We start from the raw sequence: 23,744 nt of genomic DNA, 5'->3' as shown, positions 1-23,744 counted from the left end.
ATCTGCCTTTGCATCACAGCATAGTTTTACAATGTCAGCAGACGTAAAAAAAAAAAGCAGGTACAGTTGAACCTTTATATGATGAACACAGATATAAGGAAGTAAATCTAAAATTTACTCATTCTTTTTTCCACTGGTAGCATGTGTACTTATAACAGATCTCGGATATGACGGAAATACTTTTGTATCGGATGCAAGTTCATTACTATAACAATCTTTGACTGCAGGGAGGTACAGGGAAGTGTTAGGTTCAAACTATGCACAAGACACACACTTGCATGGTCAGTTCAAAATTATAGCACAAGTTGGCTGTTCCAAAATTTCGCCCACACTGGTTAGAACTGTAGCTTTTACGGCATTCTCAAGACAGTACGCACAATGTAATGGTTACTTATTTTTTTTTTCTCCTATAAAACAAAATGCTTCACAAACTCTGATTTGTACTGACTGCCCAGCCCAGCTCCCGTTCTTCTGCGCTGTTGGCGTGAGGTTGCAGGACACGGTGAACGGTAGCCACCCAGTGTCTGTCGACGTCCCACCGAAAGAGAGACTGGAGCTGCGCTTTCTGGCAGTAGTAAACATTCTAGTTGCTCCTATATCGTACATAAAAAATGGCCTCGTGTGTCTAAATTCTCACAATATACAAGCTGCACCGTCCGATCCAAAAGTTCCGCATAGCTGCGCCACCAGGCTTGTCAGCCTGTTGCGCTGTCGTGCGCGTGTGGAAGGGGGCACTGTCCATATGGCCTCGGAAGAGTCGTCGCCAAACATCGCTTCGATGCACCGCGATTGGTCTGCGACACAGACACGTCTATGATTTCTTTAAAAAAAAAACTGGTTCTGAAGCGTAATACTTGTCGCCAGCATTATGCTTAAGAATCGTCGTCACGTGGCAAGATGCAGGCGCCAGGTCGCCACGTATGTTCTTATTGACACATTGCTTCAGGCACCACAAACGTTCTGCGTCGTCTCTGACCAGTCGTGGCGCTTGAAGGCCTTGTCTCGGCGACTGTGGGCGTTCCTCGGATCTCGAGCGTGCATGGTGGCACACGATGTCTCCGACGGTGGGGCCTGTGGCTAGGAGCCTGCGGCACTGTCCTGGTTTGTAAGCCACACGCTAGGCACCCATTGGGGCTCTCGCTCCAGAATGGCCACCTCCTTGAGCAACTCGCTGTAGGCACGGTCCAGATCCGAATTGACAATGACCATGTCGAAGTAGTGGCCGTAGGTCTCCTCCATTTGTCGCGCCCGCTCGATGGTCTCCCGCAACTCCTCCTCTCGCACGGGCACGCCCTGGCGGGCGCGGTGCTGCCGGAGTTTCTCCAAAGATGGCGGTGCCACAAAGACCACGTATGGCTTGAGGTCAGAGTGCTTCAGCATCTTCAGAGACTGCCAAAAAAGAAGAGAGCGAGACAGCGTGAGTATGCTGCAGCTGACACCACTCTGTCTTGCTGCCATGCACCTTTCATTAGACAAACGAGCCTGAGGTGCTCTTCTGTTTCATCTTATTTCTGAAACCCTAAAACAACACTGTTATTTTAAAGGCCAACTCAATACTTCACTTTGGTTAATTTAGCTATAAACAAACAGCATACACGGACATCTCAGAGCAGCTCGTGTGATCCGATTTCAATGTCACATCCGGATGCTCTGGGTTTTGGGCCATTTCCAGCTAACAGTAATGGTGGAATTTCTGTGTGTCGGTATTGGTAACTGATTTTTCCTGGCTTCTTGAGACACATTCGCTTGCATTCGAAACTCAAGATCTTGCAAAAAAGCAGATTTTTATCTACACTCTCAGAAACAGCTTTGAACGTGGTCCAAAATTTCATTGCAGTTGGCTTTTAACACGAGCGTTGGGGGGGGGGGGGGGGAGGTAGGGAGGCTTAGGAATGGGGCAGAAATCTCTTGGCTGTTCTGCTGAGTATCGGCAGTGGTACTCATTCCAAAGTTAAGGCAGGCTAACCGCAATGGCATTTTGCGCCACGAAAGGAGCCTAGGTAAAGACAGCGTAGGTACGGAGTAGCTTCGGTGCAAAATGTTACATTTCAAATGCGAGTGGATACATCATGAAAAGCTAGCAAAAGTAGACATTTTTGATACGGAAACTGACCCCCCCCCCCCCCCAGAATATGACGCTATTACTGCTCGTTAAAAGGAACACGACTCGCATGGCCTCTGAGATTAGCCATTTCTCATGGCAAGGTGGAAAATCTTGGAGGTGATGTGCCGGGACTTGCGTCATACCCACCAACCACTGAGTGCACGCGTCATCTCTCCTTAGACGCAATTTAAAGGCTGAAATAAGAAAATTCGACAATTACCAGCCCTGCAGCATTGTCAAGATTGCTTCAGCTTTATATTCTACTCGTATAACATAACCAATTTAGCCAAAGTGAAATTTAGTTACAGTTGTCCTTTGTGTGGCCCCAAACTATGCTGTGCTTGAAAACGAAGGAGCAGTTTCCCTCTCACTTTCTCTACCCTCCCCATAGGCACTCTCTCTTCCCCTAGATGACATGTGGACACTACACATCAGCGCTTTTACTGTTTGAAAACACCACTAACATCCGCTTACCGCAGATGTGCTTCTACAGCTGCATGCTGTTGCCACTGCATGCACAGCACGGAACAAACATGCTATGCAAAGTGAAAACTGCTGATTATGCACGACAGGCAAGTGAGACGGGGACAGGCGGGCATGCGAGTGCATGGCAAAGACGTGCTAACAGACGGATTGGAATCTACATCTCTCGTAGATGGAGCCGTCGGCAGCGTTTAGCGTGGTGACATCACATGCAGGACCCTGTTGGCATCACATGTGAAGAAGGAACCGGAAAAGTCCGGTGAGCAGCGCGCAACTGTTTTGGGAATTACCAGAGCTGGTTCGGAGACCCTTTTATGATTCCTTTCCCAAGACGGCAGTACCATGATGTATCAGTCCAGAGATCATCAAAATAACTCAACCCCAAGGGATCTTAGGTGGCATGTAGGCCTATGCACGCATCTTGTTGATAACAGTACAGGCTGCGAGCCATCACAATTTGATACAAACATCTGCGAAGCAGACGCCATGCCTCACCTGTGGGTGAAGGTTCAGGACGCAGACCTTGCCAGAGTTCACGACACTCCGAATGGCATCAAGGCTGGTACCGTAGTAGTTACGCTCGTATTCTCCGTGCTCCACAAATTTGCCGGCCAGGATGTCGGCTTCAAATTGGGGCCGGCTAATGAAATGGTAGTCTACCCCGTCTATCTCCGAATCCTTTCGCGGCCGGCTGGTGTCTGGCAAAAACAAGTTGCAAGTCGCTGAAATCAGCAGGCGTCCTCTCTTTCCCCACGATAAAAGCTAGCAATAGAAAAGCGCAAGCTAATGGTGCAATTACAGCAGCAGTCTGGACATAATAATAAGATAGCCAGGTCGACAGACCAACCACCACTTGCTAATACGAGTTAATACCACATTTGACAGATTCTTTGCACCATTAAGGTGCAGCAAACTGTCACGATGTTAAAGGGACACTAAAGGCAAATATTAAGTTAAGCTAAAGTGACAGATTAGTGCTCAAGACCGTCTGAAGTATCAAAATTATCGAGAACAGAGCTTCAGTAATCTAGAAATAGGTAAATGAAGGACATGTATTGAGACTCCAAATGAGACACTCAAGTACTAGCCCAATGACGTAGCAGCTCCTCATTATAATTCTGTCACTAGTGCTCAACAGTTCATAATAAAAAGATCATTGCATTGCATTATGATTCTTAGAAAAAGCAACTTTTTTACGTTACCCTTGACAACAATGAAGGCGGTCGCAAGGTTTCGTTTTCGCTCGACTCTGTGCCGCCTGCGCTTACACGTTTCAGTAGTTTCGTCATCGCGTAGTGCTGCGCTGCTCTTGCTGACAAACAAAACTCGCACAAACTGTAAGTAGCAAGGAACGAGGCCCATCACAACAAGTGTCGAAGATTGTGTTCACTGCGTTTGTGATTCAGTGTGCGCTTTCCCTTCCTCTTTCGCATGGTCAGCTCTGTCTTGGCTCAGTTTCTGGCCATACTTTCGTGTTTTGCGCAAGGATGTGTAGCAACAACTGTCAGGCACTCTTTTACTCACCGACAGCGGTGATGTCGTATGCAACATATGCAGGAGGGCGATTTGAATTGCGCTAGAGGTATGTGGACCCTTCCTACGTAATTGTCGTATCAACCAAGTATTTTTCTTGGCATGAAACAAGAGCCGTGGGGTTTCTGGAATGGTATGTTAACAGTCCACGTTGACTTACTTAATAATTTGCCTTTATTGTCCCTTTAGTGAAGCAATAAATGAGGGGAGGGGGAGTGATGAGTAGTGCTTCAGAACTGCTTGTCACGCCCACTGCTTCAGTAGATTTTGAAGACAGACTTATAAGGTATCTTATGTAAGACTAAATAAAAAGATGCCTGCTGAATTTTGGTATCTGTAATGCATTGGGACAAGCATAAATAGAGCAAGCCTTAAGAGGTGTGCAACTTAAACATAGCTTGACAACTTTTTTAATACTAACTCTATGCCCCTGGACAAAATGAATTTTACGTAATTCGGTTAGACTTCTAGGATAAATCTCGCCGGAGACACTCACGAGGAACTGCAGCTGCAAAGCGTTCTGTGTCCTCCATTAGCTTTTGGCGGAGCTCGTGCCTGCCTATGTTGGACGGTCCAACAAGCACCACGGGCCGCTTGCAGTTGGGACGGGGGTAGTAGAGCGACACCTCTTCATAAGTTGGCACTGGCTCGTTTGCTTCGGAGTCTGCACATGTTGCCCAAGACCGCACGTCAACAAGTCAACACACACACAATCTTAAAAGGAGAGAAACATTTGGCAATGTGCTATGAAAGAAAACAAAAAACACTCGCAATGCAGTGCTATATTGCAACTGAAAGCACGAACAGGTCATTCACAACCACGTGAAGCCAACAGACAATGAAGCCAGGCAAAGCATAAAGGAAACTGAGTGTGACCCGCCACAGTAGCTTAATAGCCATGGTGCTAGGCCACTGAGCTTGAGATTGTGCGTTTGGAAAGGGCAAAATGCAAATACACTCGTGTGCTTAGATTTAGATCATCATCATCAGCCTGGCTAGGCTCACTGCAGGGCAAAGGCCTCTCCCATACTCCCCCAACTAACCCTGTTGGAGAACCCCGGTACATGTTAAAGAACCCGAGATGGTATAAATTAATATGGAGTCCCCCCACTACTGCACGCCTCATAATCAGATTGTGGTTTTGACGCGCAAGACCCCAGGTTCAAATTAATTTAATTTAATTAACTGTTCTTTGCAACCGGAATGTAGAAAGAATAAGGAAAAGGGATATGAAAGTGGACGAAACAACAACTTATCACAGGTGGGGGCCAAACCCACATCTTCTGCATTATGCATGCAATGCTATACCAACTGAGCTTGGCAGCGGCCACCTTCCTGCCCGCTTTTCTTGGGTGCTACATCTAGCCCTGGGAGTATTAGCCAGAGCCACTCATGGTCAAGGCAGTAGATGTGGAACGTCCTTTTAACCACCAGCATCACCTCGCACGTGAACTCAGGAGGAGGTCACTGCCTAATAAACCCTTGTGTGTCACCTCACACCATCAAGGCTGCCAAAGCCGAAACCTCACCAAGCAATGAACAAGAAGCGTAAAGGCAGAATAACTCAAGCCCTGGCTAAATTGTCTGTTGGCTCCAGCAGTTATAACTAAAAAGGAAGAAAAGAAAAATTCCCTTTGCTCCCCTTACTGTTCTGGTTCAAATAGGTCGTGCTGCACATTTGAGAGACAAGTGCGAATACTGAGCTGCCACTTACCGTCCCCCAATGTGCCAGTTGATCCGCCGCTCTTTTTCTTCTTCTTCTTGTGGTGTTTCTTGGCACATAGAAATTTTCCTGTTGCATAGAGTGCAAACATAATCAGCAACTACGCTTCTATCAAACAAAAGTAGAAAAGAAATACCTCGCTTGGTCTTCTCCTTTGACCCCGCATCACCGCCAGCCAGAGCTTGTTTCATAGCTTCACGCCTGAACAAAAAACATTGCAGGTTACCATTGTCATTAGTGTCAAGTAATCATTTGAATTCCTCAATAGCAGTTTTTAATATTGTGCTATTCGATGTTCCCTTTGACAAGAATTCAATGTTAGACTTTCCGAAGTGTAATGCTTGGTTTCCTATATTCAGCTTCGCCGCAGTACAGTTGTGTTAAAGGGACACTAAGGCATATGTTAAGTCAACGTGTACTGTTAAAAATGCCATTCCAAAAACCTCATGAGAGTGGCTTGTTGGGCTAGTTGGTACATGGTTATGCTAGGAGAATGCCAGCAAACTAGAGTAGGAAAAAATCGAGAGGCAGACATAGACAAAGAGCCAGGAAGGTGGCTGGACTAACAACTGAACTTTATTCAAGAAAACGACGTCCCCAAGTCCGTGTTTTTTGTTTTGTTGTGCCTGCGTATGTTCAGTACGGACTTGGGGGACGTTGTTTTCTTGAATAAAGTTCAGTTGTTAGTCCAGCCACCTTCCTGTCTCTTTGTCTCTGTCTGCCTCTCGATTTTTTCCTACTCTAAAGTTTGCTGGCATTCTCCTAGCATATCCAAAAACCTCACAGCACTTGTTTCGTGCCATGAAAATACTTAGTTTAATAGAAAATCATGTCTGAAGGGTCCACATACCCTTAGCACAACACAAATTACCCACCCCTGAGTGGGGAGTGGCGACGTTGCATACATCATCGCTGTCCTTTATTGCCGTTGGCGAGTGTAACGACGGTGAGTAATAACGCTGTTTTTTTGTGCAAAACACAAGCACGCTGCCATGGAGGAACCAAGCCAAGACAGAGTATTAGATTCACCACTGCAGCTGCTCTTGGTCAAGTGGCATGGACCATTCGGGCATTCCGTGTCATCATTATATACTCTGCTACTGGCAGTTTGTGTGAGTTCTGCGAGACAGCACAGCACTGTGCGATAACAAAACCACTGAAATGCGAAAAGTAGGCGGTGCAGTCAAGCAAAAATGAAATCTTTCGACAACCTGCGTCGTTGTCAACGGCAACGTCAAAAAGCTTTTTTCTAGCAATCAAATAGACCTGACAAGTAGCGCTTTCTTCCATCTGCACTGCAATGATCTTTTCATTGCAAGAGGTTCAGTATTAGCGACAGAATTATAATGAGGAGCACCTGTGTCATTGGGCTGGCACTTGAATGTCCCGGGCGAGTCTCAAATCTTGTCTTGTATTTACCTAAATTTCTATATTACTAAAGCTTTGTTTGCGATAATATTGACGCTTTAGACATTCTCAATCATTAATCTATCACTTTAGCTTGACTTACTATTTGCCTTTAGCGTCCCTTTAAGTGGTGAATCATGTCTGCCTTGCAGTGAAGCATACTGAGAGTGGAAAGGGGCACTGTAACTGGGTTTAGTAAGCATTTCTTACACACGTGTGCACATGCTATCTCCAGTCACAGTATGAACAACAAGTCTAATAAGTGCAGCCAAGACGTTCAATCAGAATATAAGCATTGATACAGTGCTATCTCTTGTTTACACTTCCTCTAGTCATTGCAACAGTCTGCATCTTTAATTTGTTCACTGATTTACTTTTGTGTTATTCCCATTCACTTCCTACAAGCACAAGGGCAGCTGCATCATGCTTTGCTGTTCATTAACCTCTTTGTACCTTTGACATTTAGTTCGCTAGTTGTACTGCACTAAATTTTGGTTCCATTCTTCCACAGAACAAGTAATTAATTTGGTATGCAATAGTTCCTATGCACGCCAGTTTCCAATAACTTTTCTGCACAACAGCTATTCAATATTCAATTAAAAGATATTCGTCCCAGATCACTAGTCGCTTTGAACACAAACTATTTGCACATGTGTAGCTGTCACAGTCAAACATGCAGTTGCAATATTTATACTCACATCAAGAATACACGGAGAATAACATGGAGGCAGCCCTCTATATACTAGTTTCTACACCATTGGCATCATGAAGCAAACACAATCCCACACACCAGTGATTCATGCATTGAAACATGAAAGTAACCGGAATGCCAATGTATTTCATTGCACACTTTCGGAATGAATATTTCGAAACTGGCGTCATCCTGAAAGTTTGAACTCACTGGCTACAATTCAAGAAATGCAATATATAACTGTAGAGTAATGAATTAAAATATAATTAGTATTTCTGTTAATTATCTGATTATGCATTTTGATTCCTTGTGCAACTAATGTCAGCCTCTTTGAGTAACCCAGCTAAGTGACTAGAATTATGCCATCAGCCACAGGCGATCTTAAAAATTGTGTCTGGTCTAATGAACACCCGGCGTTGAATGTATTCACTGCAGAACAAGCGGGGCAACATGTTTGTACTGTGGGGCTTCCATAGCGCACAGCCTGTCATCGCAAACTCCAACATCTGCATCATGTATTAGAAGCAGAGGAGGTACTTCAGAGAAATATCATTATAGGACGCAACATTATTTCCAAATCATAGTGCTTCAACATATATATAAAAAAGTTATTTGTTTACAGGACGTTGTAGACCAAAGGAAACGTGCAGAGCGATGCATTTCCATGACCACGCTAAGTATGTAGCTTCCTTAGAACAACAGAAAGCTGAGCTAGTTGGTAAGTTGTAACTTCCGCAGTGTCGTCTGCCAAATAGGAAACACAGTTGTAGGCAAATGGAAGGTAACCCACTGCTGCTGGAAGGACTTGGAAGGAATGAGGCCGGCCAGGGTCTGGTCTTCCTCGCCCTGGCGGTAGGCCTGCCACCAGTTGGGGTCGTCCCGGTTGATGACGTGTAGCACGTCGCCCTTTTGGAACGGGATGCCCAACTCTCGGCATGGAATGTACAGGTCTTCTTCTGGCTCGTAGTCAAAGTGGGCCTACGACAGGGACACACGCAGTGCTCGTTTAGTCAGTGCTCAAATTTCGCTTGTATGGCATGCCTAGAAATTCAGAATGCTAGTATGTATTGCTCAGAGAAACGAATGTGCGTCAACAAGTTAACAGACAGGAGGTAAGGAGTATGAATTAGAGTGAAAATAATAGAGCAGCATAGACCAGCTAACCAGTAGCCTAATATTAGAATAAAGGAATGGGTATTAAAGAAAGGGAAGTGCAGTCAGGCGTGGCAGAGGAAACGAGATCACTGGGAGAGGCCTTTGTCCTGTAATGAATGTATCGTATTTGTTCGAGTACTATGAGGTGATAAAAATTTGACAATGTCAAAATGCTACACCTGGCATCAACGTTGCCATAATGCCATAGCACAGAGCAAAATTTGCTTACTTTGTGTAGCAGTAAGGCTAGGCATGATTACACTTATTATAAAAAGTGAACAGGAACTCTGAGTTCATTTTTTCTGCCTCTGCTCCCTTGTGGCTGCTGTAGTGATCGCAGGAACGAATTGAGCCAATGTATCACGACATTGTGACTTACCTCCTGGGTAAATATTAAAACTAGTTTGCAGAATGAAGTGTTATCATAATTTATGTATTTAGGGCACACTGACACTTTTCAGTATATTTTCTAGGGCCTAAAGGGTTTGGTATTTCATTTAATGAAAAAAAAAAGTGACAAATACAAATGCCATATCACCACTTGGGAGATTCCAAGCAGTAACGTTAAATCTAATACACATCGAACATCTGCAATCAAAACAACAAAACGCACAGATGCAGCCATTCATTGAAATGATCTTACCGTATCTACTCGAATCTAAAGTGCACTTCTTTTGCGATAAAACGAGCCCAAAAATTCTGTGCGCATTAGAATAGAGTATGACCTTAAATCTGCGCTACCATATCGCCATCAGCATTTCAAAATGGCCGCCTCGTATAGCTTCCTCCATGCGATGTAGTATATGTGCTTAGGCTAGTCTACTGTCTGTCTTCCCATTTTTTGCATTTGCTCCATCAACATAGAAGTGCCGACTGCAAAGACAAGCCGTGTTCATCATGATGCCACAATTAGGCAAGAGGAAAGTAATCACGTGTACAGAGACGGATGGAAATTGGGCCACATCACGGGTGTTCAGAGTTCCCAAAACTTGCATGAGGGACTGGTGCACACAGAAGGAGAGGCGTTCTACTCCTACGGCTGCTGCGTACGGCCCGGCCCCTGTTTTGAAAGCGATCTGCGAAGAAGACAGAGTCTACGCGTCTAGGTGCACCGCGCTGTGTTCTCGTCACTTAGTTTGCGTTGAAGCGAGAGGCAGCACAAAGGTCAATTTGATCGTTCCTGTTACCGCATTTCCTCACTCCAGCGTTTTGATAGACAGTTTCCAAGGTCGTCGAGTGCGACGTGTTCATGTTTGCTTGTGCACGCGTGACACCATGCTTGCTAATTAGTAAGCGAATGGTTACAAGTTTGCATGGCCAATAAACTACTATCCTTACTTTGTATAGCTGCCTAATAATTTGCTATCGCAGCCGATGCTTCGCTTTTCAGGCGAAACTGCGACTTTTATTATTTATCGCAACTTTAGTGCATTGGGAGTAAATCTGTTTTCCAAATGAGAGAAAGTTGTATTTCTGTATGAAAGAATGAGGTATGCAGTACTGTAAAGGACTTCTCTTTTTCTTGTCACAGAAAACAGGTGCGCGTTACAATTGAGGGCGCGTCAGAATCAGTAAATACGATAATTCCAAGTGAAGTTCCATTCTTTATGTCCTGTCTGAGCCCGTTTGTTCCTCAATGAGGAATTGTGAAAGTGAATCATTGTTGCTGTGCACATATCAAACCATAGGCACACTGCAAAGTCACCTTGACATGGATCATGCCGGTGTCTGTGGCACGAGGCATGATGGTCTCCTGGTTACATGGCACTATCAGGAATGTGAGGGTGCCGGTCATTGTTGCCAGCAGGTCACAGACTTCATTCACCGACTTGCCACGCATGCCGATACCGTTCACTTCCAGGATTTCATCGCCCTCGTGTAATAAGCCTAAAGGAAGCAGAGAAAAAGAAGTGTTTGAAACCAGGCTGTGTCCTTGTGGCACATTTCCAACTTTACAGTGACATACGGCACAATTAACAAAACAAAAGCTCCGTAACGTAGCAATGCTGTAATCAACAGGGTTTTACATCAGAAGAATACAATCTGAGCCATAAGGAATGCTACACAGAGGTCTACGAACAAGCCTAGATCGCCTGGGTTTCTGTAATGTGGATGAACGTCTTCGCAGGCAAATTTTACTGCTATGGCAGTTAAGAGCTCGAAAACTGGGGCAGCATTCTTGAGCAACTACTTTTGGGGGATATGATCACTTTCCTAGTATTTCGTGTGGCTCGTCTTACTTTTTGGGCATTTGGCCGACAGCATTCCTAACAGTGTGCGAAGAGCTTGGTTCTACACTGCAAGGAATGCTGTTGTCCGTATGCTTCAACCCGAAAGTCATCGCATCCCCCAAAGTGGTTGCTCAAAAATACTGCCCCTGCATTTGCCATGTATGTCTGTCAGTCCTTTCCACTATACAAACATTGTCATTGCTAAGTCATCATAAGGCAACACTTTATTCTCCCCAGCTTTACCTTCAACAAATGGTAAAGAAAAAAAGAAAAGCTTTGCACACCACCTGCCACTTGGGAGTGAAACCATGCCCCTGTGACAATGTGCGCTTGGTAAACAGGAAAGCCAACAAATGAGCTACTGCGCTGCATCCGTGCTTCGCGATTTGTGTGGGGTTTTGTCAGAGTTCAGCTGTGCCGCTTCGTTTAGCTACGTCAAAGCTGTAGCTATGCCCGTACCAAAGGGCTCGATCTTCCATCCTCTAAGATATTCAAACACTCCATGCACAAGAGCCTAGATCCAATCTTATTCCCTTACCACTCTTTTCAGCTGCGCCACCTTTGACAATCCGTCCGATTATGACACTTTCCCCTTCATTGCGCACAGTTGCACCCTGAAAGAAAAAAAGGAAGAGTCAATCAAACGGTCACATCAACCTTTAATCACTCACGTATATTGTGAAGGCTATCACACCCATCTACAGCTGCATGCAATATACAACTTCTAAACTTTCCAAGCTGATCCCCCACAATGCTCTTTTCTACTACCTGCCACAGTTTCATCAAGCTACACCGTTATCTCAGAAAGCCCTACATGGGCACGTTTGGGCTTGTTTCAACTTTACCTGGCTGAAGTGGTTAGAGCAGTAACATAGCTACCACAGTGAGATACAGTGCCTGCCTCAGCATCTTTTCAAACTACGGGCAAAGGCACTTAACTACCTATATCCAGTGCATGCGAAATGAAAACTAGCCTTAATGTTCGCACTGAAACCTTTTGCATGTGCCACTAAGCATGACATGCAGAAATCAGGAGCACAGTAATGAACAATCTAGCTAGCATCCTTTTGCTGACTCAAGATGACAATGAGAAATTTGTCAAAACAAAGAGAAGGATAGAACAGGAAAAACAGATATTGATAAAGTCATTAGGTCTCCAGCACATAGTCAAGAAGGTGAATCACATAGAACTAAATTTACTGAAGCCTACATGTGCTCTGTACAGTAATTATTTAATTGTCAACAATGCTTTCGAGGAATGACTGTGCAGACTGTGACCATGCAACAGTGCACGTCAACTAATAACAACACAGCCATACCAAACTTTAGTGACTTTTGTGATCTCACCAGAGGTTCGTTAGTCTTGTCAATGTGGACAATCTTGATGCTGTCTTCTGAATAATGAGATGCCCTGTCCAGGGCTTCGTGGGCGCCCCCGGGTCCAGGTGGAGAGTGGGCGAGCCGTGGCGACGCTCCACAGCGCGACGCAATGCGGTCGTGGCTCAGCAGCAACCCATCTACATCCAGCCGACTCAAAAAGTCTTGCAGCTGCATTGCCTCGGGCAAAGCACAGCCTTCCAGTAGGGACAGCACCTGCACAGGCACCACGAAATGCACAAATGATTGATTGAATGATTGACTGTGTGATTGATTAACACTCCAAAGCAGCACTGGAGCTATGAGAGACACTGTAGTGGAGGGCACTGGATGAATTCTCACTGCCTGGGGTTCTCTAACGTGCACTGAAATCTAAGTACGCGAGCACCTTTTCATTTCACCCTTACTAACATGTGGCCGCCAAAGCTGGGGATCGAACCTATGACCTTTGTGCTCCTCAGTGAGCCACCGTGGGTACACATTGTATTTACTTGTGTGCAGGGCCACCAGTTATTCTGGCATCCAGTTATTCTGGCAGTTATTCGGCACAGACCGTAGCAAACACTGCAAGTGTGAGCAGTGACCTTCGACCACACCAGTTGTAAAGCTCCGTATGTGCCCCCGTGTTTCAAAACTTTGGGCACGGTAATTGCCAAGTAGCATAAGGATTCGCTGACTGATGCGTCACCTATGTACAATGAAACTAAATATAGAACGCCGATTTTAAAGCACAGTAACAGAAGTTTTGCAAATGTATACAAATCTGATCAACTTGAATGTCAAAGACAGCGAAGCTGTACGAGGGAGTTCTCAAACCCACCGGAAGTCCTACGGCTTTGGTGTGCCACTGCCCAGAAACCTGCCCAACATTTGCGTTGTCTTATGGCATGTTCGGGTGGTCGTTTGAGAGCGCTATGGCAGTACCATGAAGGTGGTGAAAAACAGCTTTAAAGCAGCATTACAAGAATAACCGGCTGTGGAAGAGATAATCCTGCTTCCTTATCATCAGTGCAGCCCAGCCTATGTTAGAAGCAACGTTTGGCTGCTCTTTTACGCTACTTTTGCAGCACTGCCATGGCAGCATTAATGGCACATTTGGGTGGTAGTTTCAGAGTCTGAAATGACCACCCAAAACCACTCTGAAACGACCACCCAAATGTGCCATTAGTGATAACCAAGCTGAAGCATGCAAACCCTACCTCCTCCTCTTCTAACAGAAGTGGCCAAACCCACCTCTTGAGCCAGGTCCTGAGCGTTGGAGCAGATGGGGGTGGGCGGCCGTTGGTAGCACCAGGCCTGCTGGACATTGTTGCTGACGGCCAGCGCCCCCTGGAAGCCCGGTTCCTTCAACAGGCTGACCACGCAGGAGAGTGAGCCCGGCTCCGCCAGGGGCTCCAGCCTCTTGAGGCACTGCTCCAACTCGTGAGCTTCTGCAGGCAGGCAGGAGAAGGGAAAGGGGAATAACATCGTCAGTGGCAAGCATTCGCAAATGCGACAAGTTTTGCAGCAATCTTCTAGCTATGGTAGAACAACAGCAAGTTGGGCTAGTCGGAGCGGATTCTCTTTTGGCATGAGTGCACAATTTCCTGTTGAAATGTGGGTGCTCACGCCAAAATAAGTTTGCTTCTGCCGTGAGAGTGCTGCATCCTGGTTGTTCTCTCCTTGTGTCCTTGTTCTTTTACGCATTGTTTATACTAGTTCTAGCATTACATTCGCTGTTTCAGTCTTCTTGTCATTCGAACAAAACCGACATATAGATTTGCTAAAGACACTGACCTTCTGGAAACCCTGCACCATTGACATAAAAAGTTTTACAGAGAGTGGAATCTGCAAAAAAGCTGATCAATGTGCAGCCTAGAGTTCAGATATACAGCTGAACCTCGCAATAATGAAATTGGCAGGGAAGGTGAAAAAATTAGCTTTCCCAAAAATCTCGTTGGTGTGAAGTGAGACCGCACAGATAGGTAATGAGTTACAGAATGAAACCTTACCATCAAAATTCCGTTAGCCTGCTTTGGCAAGCTTTGCCTGAGGATATAGAACCGCACTGTCGACAGTACAAAGTGCGCCGCATGCATCAATCAGCATTGGCAGCACTGCCGTGATATGATCACTTTTGCAAGCTTTTGCATAAGTCTGCACCAGACACCGAGCAACAGTGCTCCACGTGACAGTGCATGCTGTCGCCTGTAGGCACCGACAAGTCCAATGTTGAGCTTAAACGTGAACATATCTCGATCATCATCATCAGCAGCAGCAGCATCATCATTCTATTTATGTCCACTGCAGGAAGAAGGCCTCTCCCTGCGATCTCCAATTACTCCTGTCCTGCGCCAACCGATTACAAATAGCCCCCGCAAATTTCCTAATTTCGTCACTCCCCCATCTAGTCTTCTGCCATCCTCTACTGCGCTTCCCTTCTCTTGGTACCCATTCTGTTACCCTAATGGTCCAACGGTTATCTAGTCTGCGCATTACGTGACCTGCCCAGCGCCATTTTTTTCTCTTAATGTCTATTAGAATATTGTCTATGCCCATTTGCTCTCTGATCCAAACTGCTCTCTTTCTGTCTCTTAAAGTTATGCCTAGAATTCTTCATTCCATCGCTCTTCGCGCGGTCCTTATTTGTTCTCAAGCTGCTTTGTCAGCCTCCAAGTCTCTGCGCCGTATATCTATCATCACCAGTAAAATGCACTGATTGTAAACTTCCCTTTTCAATGATAACGGTAAGCTCCCATTCAGGAGCTCACAATGCCTGCTGTATGCGATCCAACCCATTTTTGTTCTTCTGTGAATTTCCTTCTCATGGTCCGGGGTCCCTGTGATTAGTTGACCTAGGTAAACATACTCCTCCACATACTCTAGAGGCCGATATCCAAAGGCAATCGATCGAGATTAAGGCCCCTTTGCGCAAATCTACGTCCGGTCCCAAATCTGCACGCAATGCTTGTCGGGTGGCCCCGAAATCTGCGTTCTTGAAGAAAGGGATGCGTATCCCCTGACAATCTCTTAATCAAGACCCTATGAATGGCACTCCATACTGTGACTACCATCTCAAGCACCACAAACTATTCCACGTCTGTGGGGTGTGGATTTCCTTGCTCTCGCTGCATTTCGCTCACCTAGGCGCACCTTAAGCACTGCACTCGATGTGCAAAAACATTTTTCACATGTTGATAGCAACATGCGTGCTGCTTCGAACAGGCGATCATCAAACAAGATGACAGCCATGACGTGTTTCCAGCGCACGTGATCGCTCCCGGCACTTGGTTTTCATAAACAAAAATGGCGACGGCCATGCAACTGTAATGTGGTAGTATTTTATACAATTTCAGTGCAAAGCACTCGCATTTGAGCACGTTTTGGAGCCTGCTAGCCTTGCGCGAGTAGGTAATATGCAAGGTTACGCTCCGTCAAATTTCACTGATACGTGGTTGTAGTACAGCGACATTTTGTTGTCGAGAGGTACGAAATGCATTGAATCCTACGAGTGTTCGCCAAGGATACGAAAATATTTCATTGTCGCGCGTTTTGACTGTACAGCATTCACGGGTAGTACGTGTGGCAAACGCAGTGCTGTAGAATTCTGCTGGTTGCAGCCACCAATTGCTCGAGAATTCGGCCTTTTTGCAGAATTCGTACCACGATGCACACCTTTCATGAAGACTGTATGTATCATTTTTTTAAGTCGAGTGACATTCCTTTTCTGGAGAGGAACATTATAAGCGAATTCCCTGGTATTTCCAGTTGACTGAGGCTCAATGACATTGACTTGATGCAGCTGACTGTGTGCGGTCTTTAATTCATTACGCACATGCCTAAGGGAGTAAGGACGCTAAAGCTGTTACACAACTTCTAGCAGCTGGTCAGGATCCTGAAGGCCAAGGTGTTCGGCAGTATCTGGGCCCCGCCTAATGCCACTCCCAGTAGCGAGAAATTAATGTGTCCTCACCATAAATGCGGCTGGGAGGCTTGTGTGGGCTGAGAGGCAGGAGGCGGGCATCCGAAGGCAGAGTGGCACCAAAAGAGTCCGTCTCAAAGGCAGCATTGAGGATCCCTTCCGGGGCATTCTGCTCCAAGGCACGAAGCTTCTTGGAGCCCCGTAGCGACGACCGCAGGAACTCCTGCTCCTGCGCTAGCCGTTCCTCTTCTTCCTTGCGTATCCGCAGCTCCTCCTGCAAAACCGAGGGTGCGGCACGACGCTCCTTAGTGAGACAGTTTGAACGACAGTTTGAAATTGGGCTAGTTCGTTTTGGATAATTGACTAGTGCATTAATTAAACCAGCAAAAGATGGAGATGGGTGCTTATTCTTTGGCTTAGACCTATTTGCCTGCTCATTAGCGCCCCTTGTGATACCGATTAAATAAGCATGAGGTCTAACTTTCAGCTGTGCATTAAACAGTGCTAGTTGGTGGGAGTATATAGTTGCCTTGCACTGCATTTTACATGGGGCAAATATTCTTATGGGCAAATATTATGGGCAAAAATGTCTTCACAAATATTTTACGATACCCACTTTGGTTTATAATACTCATAAAGCCTCTGACATCAGCAACCTATCAGCAGGTGTAAAGGTGCTCTTGGTTACAAGTAAGACAGTTGGTAGTTTGTGCTTTCATTCCTTCATTTGTGCCGCCATTTTCTTTTATCTGTGCAGCTCCCAGCGCAAGACAACTAAGAACAGGGCTTTAGTTTTCCTTTTATGTTGTCTTCTTATACAAATGCTCGTGAGCAAGGCGAACTTGAAGTTTTCTGTTTAATGTAAATATTGATGAAAACAAATTAACTGCCTTATTTGGTGGCACTATGCCACATATCTGCAGTGCACAAGTTTTCAATGAATGGGAGCCAAAACAAGTGGATGACAGAGTTCTACCTGTTTCTTCAAAAACTTCCACGCTACAAACTCGAAGCACAACGCCACCAACTTAACGTACTCAAGTCAAACAATTCCTGTTCCTACAAGTACCGTAAAAAACGGAATATAGGTCGAACTTTTCTTCAAAAAACCATCGCGAAAAGTCGACCCTCGACTTATATACCGGACATTGGTGGAAAAACTACGGAAGTCTTGCAACAATGGGCGGATGAAGTGAACGGCCGCCATCGCCATCAGCAGCAGCACGACGTCTATGGCGACGTGGCGACGTTGTGGCACCGGCATTTTGCGTTTCCATTGTCGCAAAGTTATATTTATTAAAGGCTGCATTTTCATTTTGTTTCACGATGAGCGGAAGCCGACATCAATTCACCGTCGCCTTCAAGAAAAAGGCGATTGAGTACGCGGAAGCCCACGGCAACCTGGCGGCACAGCGCGAACTTGAAGTATCCGAAAAGACCATTCGGTAGTGGCGGAGGCAAAAGCAACGTATTACAACTTGCAGCAACCAAAAGAAAACGTCATTTCGTGCTGGATCGGAGCGGACTGCAGAACTGGAAGGGAAGGTTGCGGAGTCCGTCCGAGAGCTGCGTGTAAGATCGCTGCCTGTGACTGCCAAATGCATCCGTTTGAAAGCGGTAGAGATCGCACGCGCCTATGGACTGGGCAGCGAGAAGCACTCGTCATCCGACTCTGATTAAAGGCGTTGCTCTGATTCGGAGTAGCGCTTGCGCACTTCGTGCCCTTCTGTGTACTGTACACCTTGCCAATTTTTAACAGTATCGCGCGACCATCGACCCGCGTGTTTGTCAGCACCTTGTCATCATGGCACAGAGCGGCAAAATAGCGAAAGTAAGGGCATGTGTACACATGCGCGTATCTCGTTTGTTTCGCTGCTCAGCGCCGTTAACAAGGTGCTGACAAGCACGCGGGTCGATGGTCGCGCGATACCACTAAAAACATGGCCAGGTGCACATGCGAGCAGCATTTAAATAAATAGTGTCACCATTGTGCAACCCCCTGAGTCGCATTTGTTTCACGGTAAGGGTGTCATGTCTTTCGGTACTTTTGCCATTGAAAAATATATTTATATTTTTTTCATTTTGAGAATTCGTTAGTTGGGGGATCAACCTATATTCCGGTTCGACCTATAGTCCGGTTTTTACGGTATCCAGGTTCCTACGTGCTGCTAACCAAAAGTTAGAGATTTACCATTGAAATTTAGCTAGCAAGAACAACTGTGCCACGACTCATGCACATGCATTCACAAGGGAAACTCACTTGGTACTTTCGTATGCGCTCCAGCTGCTCTCCCGTCGGTGCTGCCGATCCGTTGAGCCGGGGAGAGCCCTGAGGCCTTGGGGGCGGCGGGTAGCGCGGCGCAGTCTTGGCCACCGCCACAAAAGACTCGGGCACGTCCACGGCCATCTCGCGGTGCGACTGCCCTGTCTCCACCTCGGCTGGACCCTGCTGGTCAGGAGAGCACCCAGGCAAAACATTTTACTCAGGCTCATTGCTTGGTGCTGACAATTTTTGCTGGCAGCCTCAACAAAGTTCGGGAATGCACGCCTAGTCCGAAGGGGCATTGTGGGAGAATGCTCAGTCAGGCTGCATGGGCAGATCGACACTCCTTGTATAGTGAATACATACTATAACTTCGATTGTGGGCACAGACTGTGCTTGTTCTCTGTAAGTAATCAAATAATGGAAACGCAAAAGGCTGGTGGCAATGTCACTTTCATAATCCTACATCAGTTCCTTTTGTTTAATTTTTTTCAGGCTTTTTGAAGTAACAAGGCTATGACACTATTGCTGGTGAAAGTGCTGCTAGCGTTTTTTTTTCTTTTTCTTTTCTGCCCATGTGCTTTGCAGTAAAAAAAAAGGAAATACATAAATTGTTTTACCCACAAATTGAATTTTTGGGTAAAACCGTACCAAAACCACAATTTGATTATTAGGCACACTATAGTGGGGGACTCCGGATTAATTTTGACTACCAGGGGATCTTTAATGTGCCCTCAATGCATGGGACACGGGCACTTTTTGCATTTCGCCCCCATCGAAACGTGGCCACCACGGCCGGAATTGGATCCCGCAGCCTCGTGCTTAGCAGCGCGACACCATAGCCACTAAGCCACCGCAGCGGGTTTCACCCTCGAAACCAACAGAAAATGTTGCCAGTGCTGACACCTACATGTTGCTGCAATTTCTAGTTTTGTCATGGCTGCTTGCTTAGTACGTGCTAGTTCATTTTGTCTCTTTACATTATATGTTTACCTATACCGTGGTACTTATCAGCACTACAGATACGCCTGTTTTATGCAGTGAGGATACTGATACAGACCAAGCATTGAAATCAGTCATAGTGTCCTGTGTGACTGTCCTGTGTGTGAGTCACACAGGACAGCCACAGAAGAATGTTAGAACAAAGTCCTTTCGCTACATGCTGACCATGCCACTGCTGGATACAGCTGATTGTGTACTGAACAATCTTACGCAGCCTATTTTGGCCGCACTTCCTACAAATTCTAAGCAACCATGTTCCGCTGTTTTTTTTCTGTGGCCTCAAACAAGGTACAAAGTTGATATTTTCTGAAATGGCTAGCTGCTGCAAGAAGACTCCACTTCACCAACATTCACAAAATCCATTGGCAACTCACGAGCTGTGTTATGCAAATACATTTTTCAGTAACTATTATGGGTACAAATAAGAAGTTATTGCAAGACTCCCTCATCCGATACATGATGCTTGGAATCATCGCACAACACTCTCGTGGCAGAGTTGAAAAAATTTTGTAAAGCATGGTATGCCAGCGGTAAGTAAAACAGCAAAATGTACAAATTAATGCTGAAACAACAAAGCACCTTACTTCTAACCAAACACATCAAGAACAGATCAGTAATGTGCAGCTACATCATATTCTGCATGCAATGCACATGTGTGCGATGCTTCAGCAGAATCAGAAATAAAAATTAAAAAATAAACAGAAAATTATTTGGTGCCCTTGACACACTGGCATGCAAACCATAAAAAAATTAGGAGCCACAGCGTGACTATATAGCATTGACACACTCTTGTTGCCATGCCTAATTTTCACAGTGCCTCGGGACCATGCTACGTCAACATTTGCTTTTCAACTCCCGCAATATCGCACTGGATCCCTCCTCCCCCATCATGTTCGTCTTACAGGAGGGACTTCACTTATCAGCAACACTTATCAGCAAAGCAGACGGCAGTTATTTCACCCTCAGACAAACACGCACACCAGGAACAGACTACTTGGGGTGTCTGCTCTGATAAGGGCGCAGGCGTTAAGATAAGCCCCCACCTCCCCCCCAAGTGTGTGATAAGCAGGGAATGTGAGTGAAATGCCATGCCCTGCGACTGCAATGCAGGGAAGCGTCTCCGCACCTTCATGCCGGGAGGTGGGGAGAGCGACTTTCGGGGTGTGGGCACGGGCGGGTTGGGTGAGGTGAGCATGGGTTCTGGCAGCTGCTGGGTCAGTTCGAGCTCCTGGTCTGCGACGACAGGCGCCGCGTGCCCGTTGGCAGAGGTCAGTGCACTGCTCTCGGGAAAACCCGAATCGCCTGCGTGGTTGGGGAGCACGAGTCAACTCGCTTCAGTAACTCAAGTTATTGGCGACCTTGACTTTCGTTTGGGTTGTCAGTTGTCTGAACTACTTAACAACTAATCATCTCTTTAACTGCCAACTTTTCTTGCAAAAGAAAAGGACAGTGTACAAAATTACCATTTCTTTTTTATTGTAGTTAATTCTTCCAACACTTATACCCAGATTCGAAAAATCTATTACATGTGCGGTTTACCTCTTATATTAACCCGAAATATAAATAAGAGACGTCTGCTCTGAAAAAGAGGCTTTCCCTCAGCATACCTGTAAAGTTCAAGTGTAACTACTTGAACAGATATTGTGAAAGGAACCAGAAGTATCTAAAAATGCGTTAAGTACCGAAACTCAATGAACAGCAAGAATCAAGTCAAAATGCAGTTAATCTTTGGCAAGCAAAGTAGAAGAAGCTGTTGCAGATGGACGAATATAGCCCATCTTTGGTGGTACTGGTACAAACAGTTAGGATGAGTACGGGTCAGTATTGGTATTTAGAGGGTTTAGATAAGATTACAGACCAAGCAATATGCCAATATATCAATGAATAGGCACAAAAGCTAGAGCTTTATGCTTCCTTTTGCAGAACACCATTTACCACGGCGTATACATGCATAATGGGCATGAGAACTATGTGATGCAGATCTGTCCTTTGGCATATGTCACATGTTATGTAACACTGCCACTCACAGTTCACTGATTTTTCAACGTGCAATGGCTTTCTCTAAGCCAGCTACATTATTAATATTCTCTGAAGCCAGCTACATTCTGATCATCCAGTCCTTTGGGAATGTGATTTTGTCATTTGCTTTTGGCCACAGCCATATTACTTTGCAGATGCTTTGCGCTCAGAAGCAAGCTTTATTTGACCAAAGTGCCAGCCTGAATTAGGTGGTTCTAAACTGTATCCTAAATAAGAGTAAGCCAACCAAAACATTCTCATTTGTCAGCTGGAATCAAGTACAACAAGCTAATGACAAGCTCTATTTTAAGTTCCCTAGGTAAAGTAATGAACACGTAAAGCCCAAAAAGCACTGCACACTGAAGAATACTAAAACAACTTATTCACCTTTATCTCTGGCCATGGAGAGTACATTCGAACCAAGAAGTGCAATTTTATTTTAGTAAGAAAATTCATTAGCACAGCAATTATATAATTAGGAATTGGTTGCCTGAGTTATCTACAACTGAAACTTCACTTCAGCATGTAAAAAAACAGTACTAAGAGTTTTGAGTTGCTTCCTATGCTTAAATCAACATTCGAATCAGCAAACTCTGCATATCAAAATTGATAAGTTAGTCATCGTAATTTAATTAGGCAAGCAATTAATTAAGCATGCAAACGTCCACTCACCTCTTGAGCCGTGCCGCTGGAGCCTCTGTAGCTGGGGCACGGAGGCCACGTAGACGGGGCTGGCCTCGGAGGCAAGCAGCAGCAGTCCGTTGGAGCCTGCCGGCTGAGACGAGGGCGTGGAAGAACGCTCCTCCGCGTTGAGCTCCTGCGACAGCTTGGTCATGTCGACCGGCCGGATGCGCTGCAGCGCCGACAGACGCTCCAGCCGTTCGCGGGCCTGCTGCTCCACCGCAATGACAAAGGCCTCTTGCACATGGCTGCTGCTCTCCGACAAGTCCAACACTGTGCTCGTGCAAATGCACACACGAACGGAACGAGGGTGGGGGAGGGAAAGAGAGAGGGAAAGAGGGAGGATTTAGGTTTGCTAGCTGGAACTTGGCACACCACAATACAGGTTGTGAAAACGTTTAAGAAGCAGCCAATATGTTATCTAGACATGCAATCACTTAGCGACAGTTTAAAAGCCAACCACAATGAAATTTTACTTTTGCTAAACTTGTTATAGATGCGTAGTATATACCACCAAACCTATCTTGGCAAAGCCACAGGGCTGGTAGTTGAATAGTTTTTGGGTTAGCTGGCGATGCGTGCACCTCGTGGTGTTGCTATGATGCAAGTCCTAGCATGCCACGTCTGAGATTTTAAGTGTGCCGCAGGCAGCTATGGGTGCCGGACGATCGAGCTATCTCGCGTGCCCATGCCCGGAGAACCACAGAGACCAATCAGAGCATGTGCTAGTCTGAGCGTCTCGCGTGGAGAGAGGGCTCAACGAGGCACTCCGCAGCGGCTGCGATATCTGTGCTATGCAGCAGCATGGCCTCCGAGATTGCGGAGGTCATACCAAGGAGCTGCGCGTTACGTCATGCATCAGTTCCAGTGAGTGGTCATGGTGATATGTTTTTTTTTTCTTATTTCTCCAATTTTAGAATTTAAAAATAAATGGCTATCTTCGCAAGCTTTTTGTGACACTCCCGCTCATATTTCAAAAGTACAATTTTATGCAGAGACTCCCCTACAACTAAATTATCTTAAACCAGGCTTTCTTAAGTGCTTTAGCAGGGAAGAAGTTTGGGCATGTTGTTGGGATACATAGCGCAAGAATGGCACTAGAATTTATATGGAATCTGAATTTGAAATATGAAATGGAATTTTATATGCAGTATAAAATTTTGTTGCAGTTGCC

General features: G+C 45.7%; 1 protein-coding gene across 5 annotated transcripts in view; it reads right to left on the bottom strand.

The window, feature by feature from the left end:
- Positions 1 to 94: 94 nt before the first annotated feature.
- Positions 95 to 23,744, bottom strand: part of LOC139047794 (protein PALS1-like) — a 44,730-nt gene continuing 21,080 nt past the window's right edge. For 4 of the 5 annotated variants that reach the window (XM_070521874.1, XM_070521876.1, XM_070521877.1 and 1 more), the window contains 14 exons: positions 22,562 to 22,843; positions 20,997 to 21,172; positions 18,866 to 19,051; positions 16,657 to 16,879; positions 13,938 to 14,134; positions 12,675 to 12,920; positions 11,866 to 11,941; positions 10,802 to 10,983; positions 8,732 to 8,919; positions 5,980 to 6,044; positions 5,835 to 5,912; positions 4,617 to 4,784; positions 3,083 to 3,285; positions 95 to 1,389 (listed from right to left, as the gene is read on the bottom strand). In XM_070521874.1, the coding sequence (XP_070377975.1) occupies positions 1,078 to 1,389; positions 3,083 to 3,285; positions 4,617 to 4,784; positions 5,835 to 5,912; positions 5,980 to 6,044; positions 8,732 to 8,919; positions 10,802 to 10,983; positions 11,866 to 11,941; positions 12,675 to 12,920; positions 13,938 to 14,134; positions 16,657 to 16,879; positions 18,866 to 19,051; positions 20,997 to 21,172; positions 22,562 to 22,843 (2,582 nt within the window). In that variant the 3' untranslated portion in view covers positions 95 to 1,077. The remainder of the gene's footprint in view (positions 1,390 to 3,082; positions 3,286 to 4,616; positions 4,785 to 5,834; positions 5,913 to 5,979; positions 6,045 to 8,731; positions 8,920 to 10,801; positions 10,984 to 11,865; positions 11,942 to 12,674; positions 12,921 to 13,937; positions 14,135 to 16,656; positions 16,880 to 18,865; positions 19,052 to 20,996; positions 21,173 to 22,561; positions 22,844 to 23,744) is intronic. The other variant, XM_070521875.1, reaches the window with a different exon arrangement.

The sequence above is a fragment of the Dermacentor albipictus genome, chromosome 7 (genome assembly GCF_038994185.2).
Source record: "Dermacentor albipictus isolate Rhodes 1998 colony chromosome 7, USDA_Dalb.pri_finalv2, whole genome shotgun sequence".
NCBI lineage: Eukaryota > Metazoa > Arthropoda > Arachnida > Ixodida > Ixodidae > Dermacentor > Dermacentor albipictus.
The sequence above is the reverse complement of the archived record's forward strand: the minus strand, read 5'-3'. Positions and strand labels throughout refer to the sequence as shown.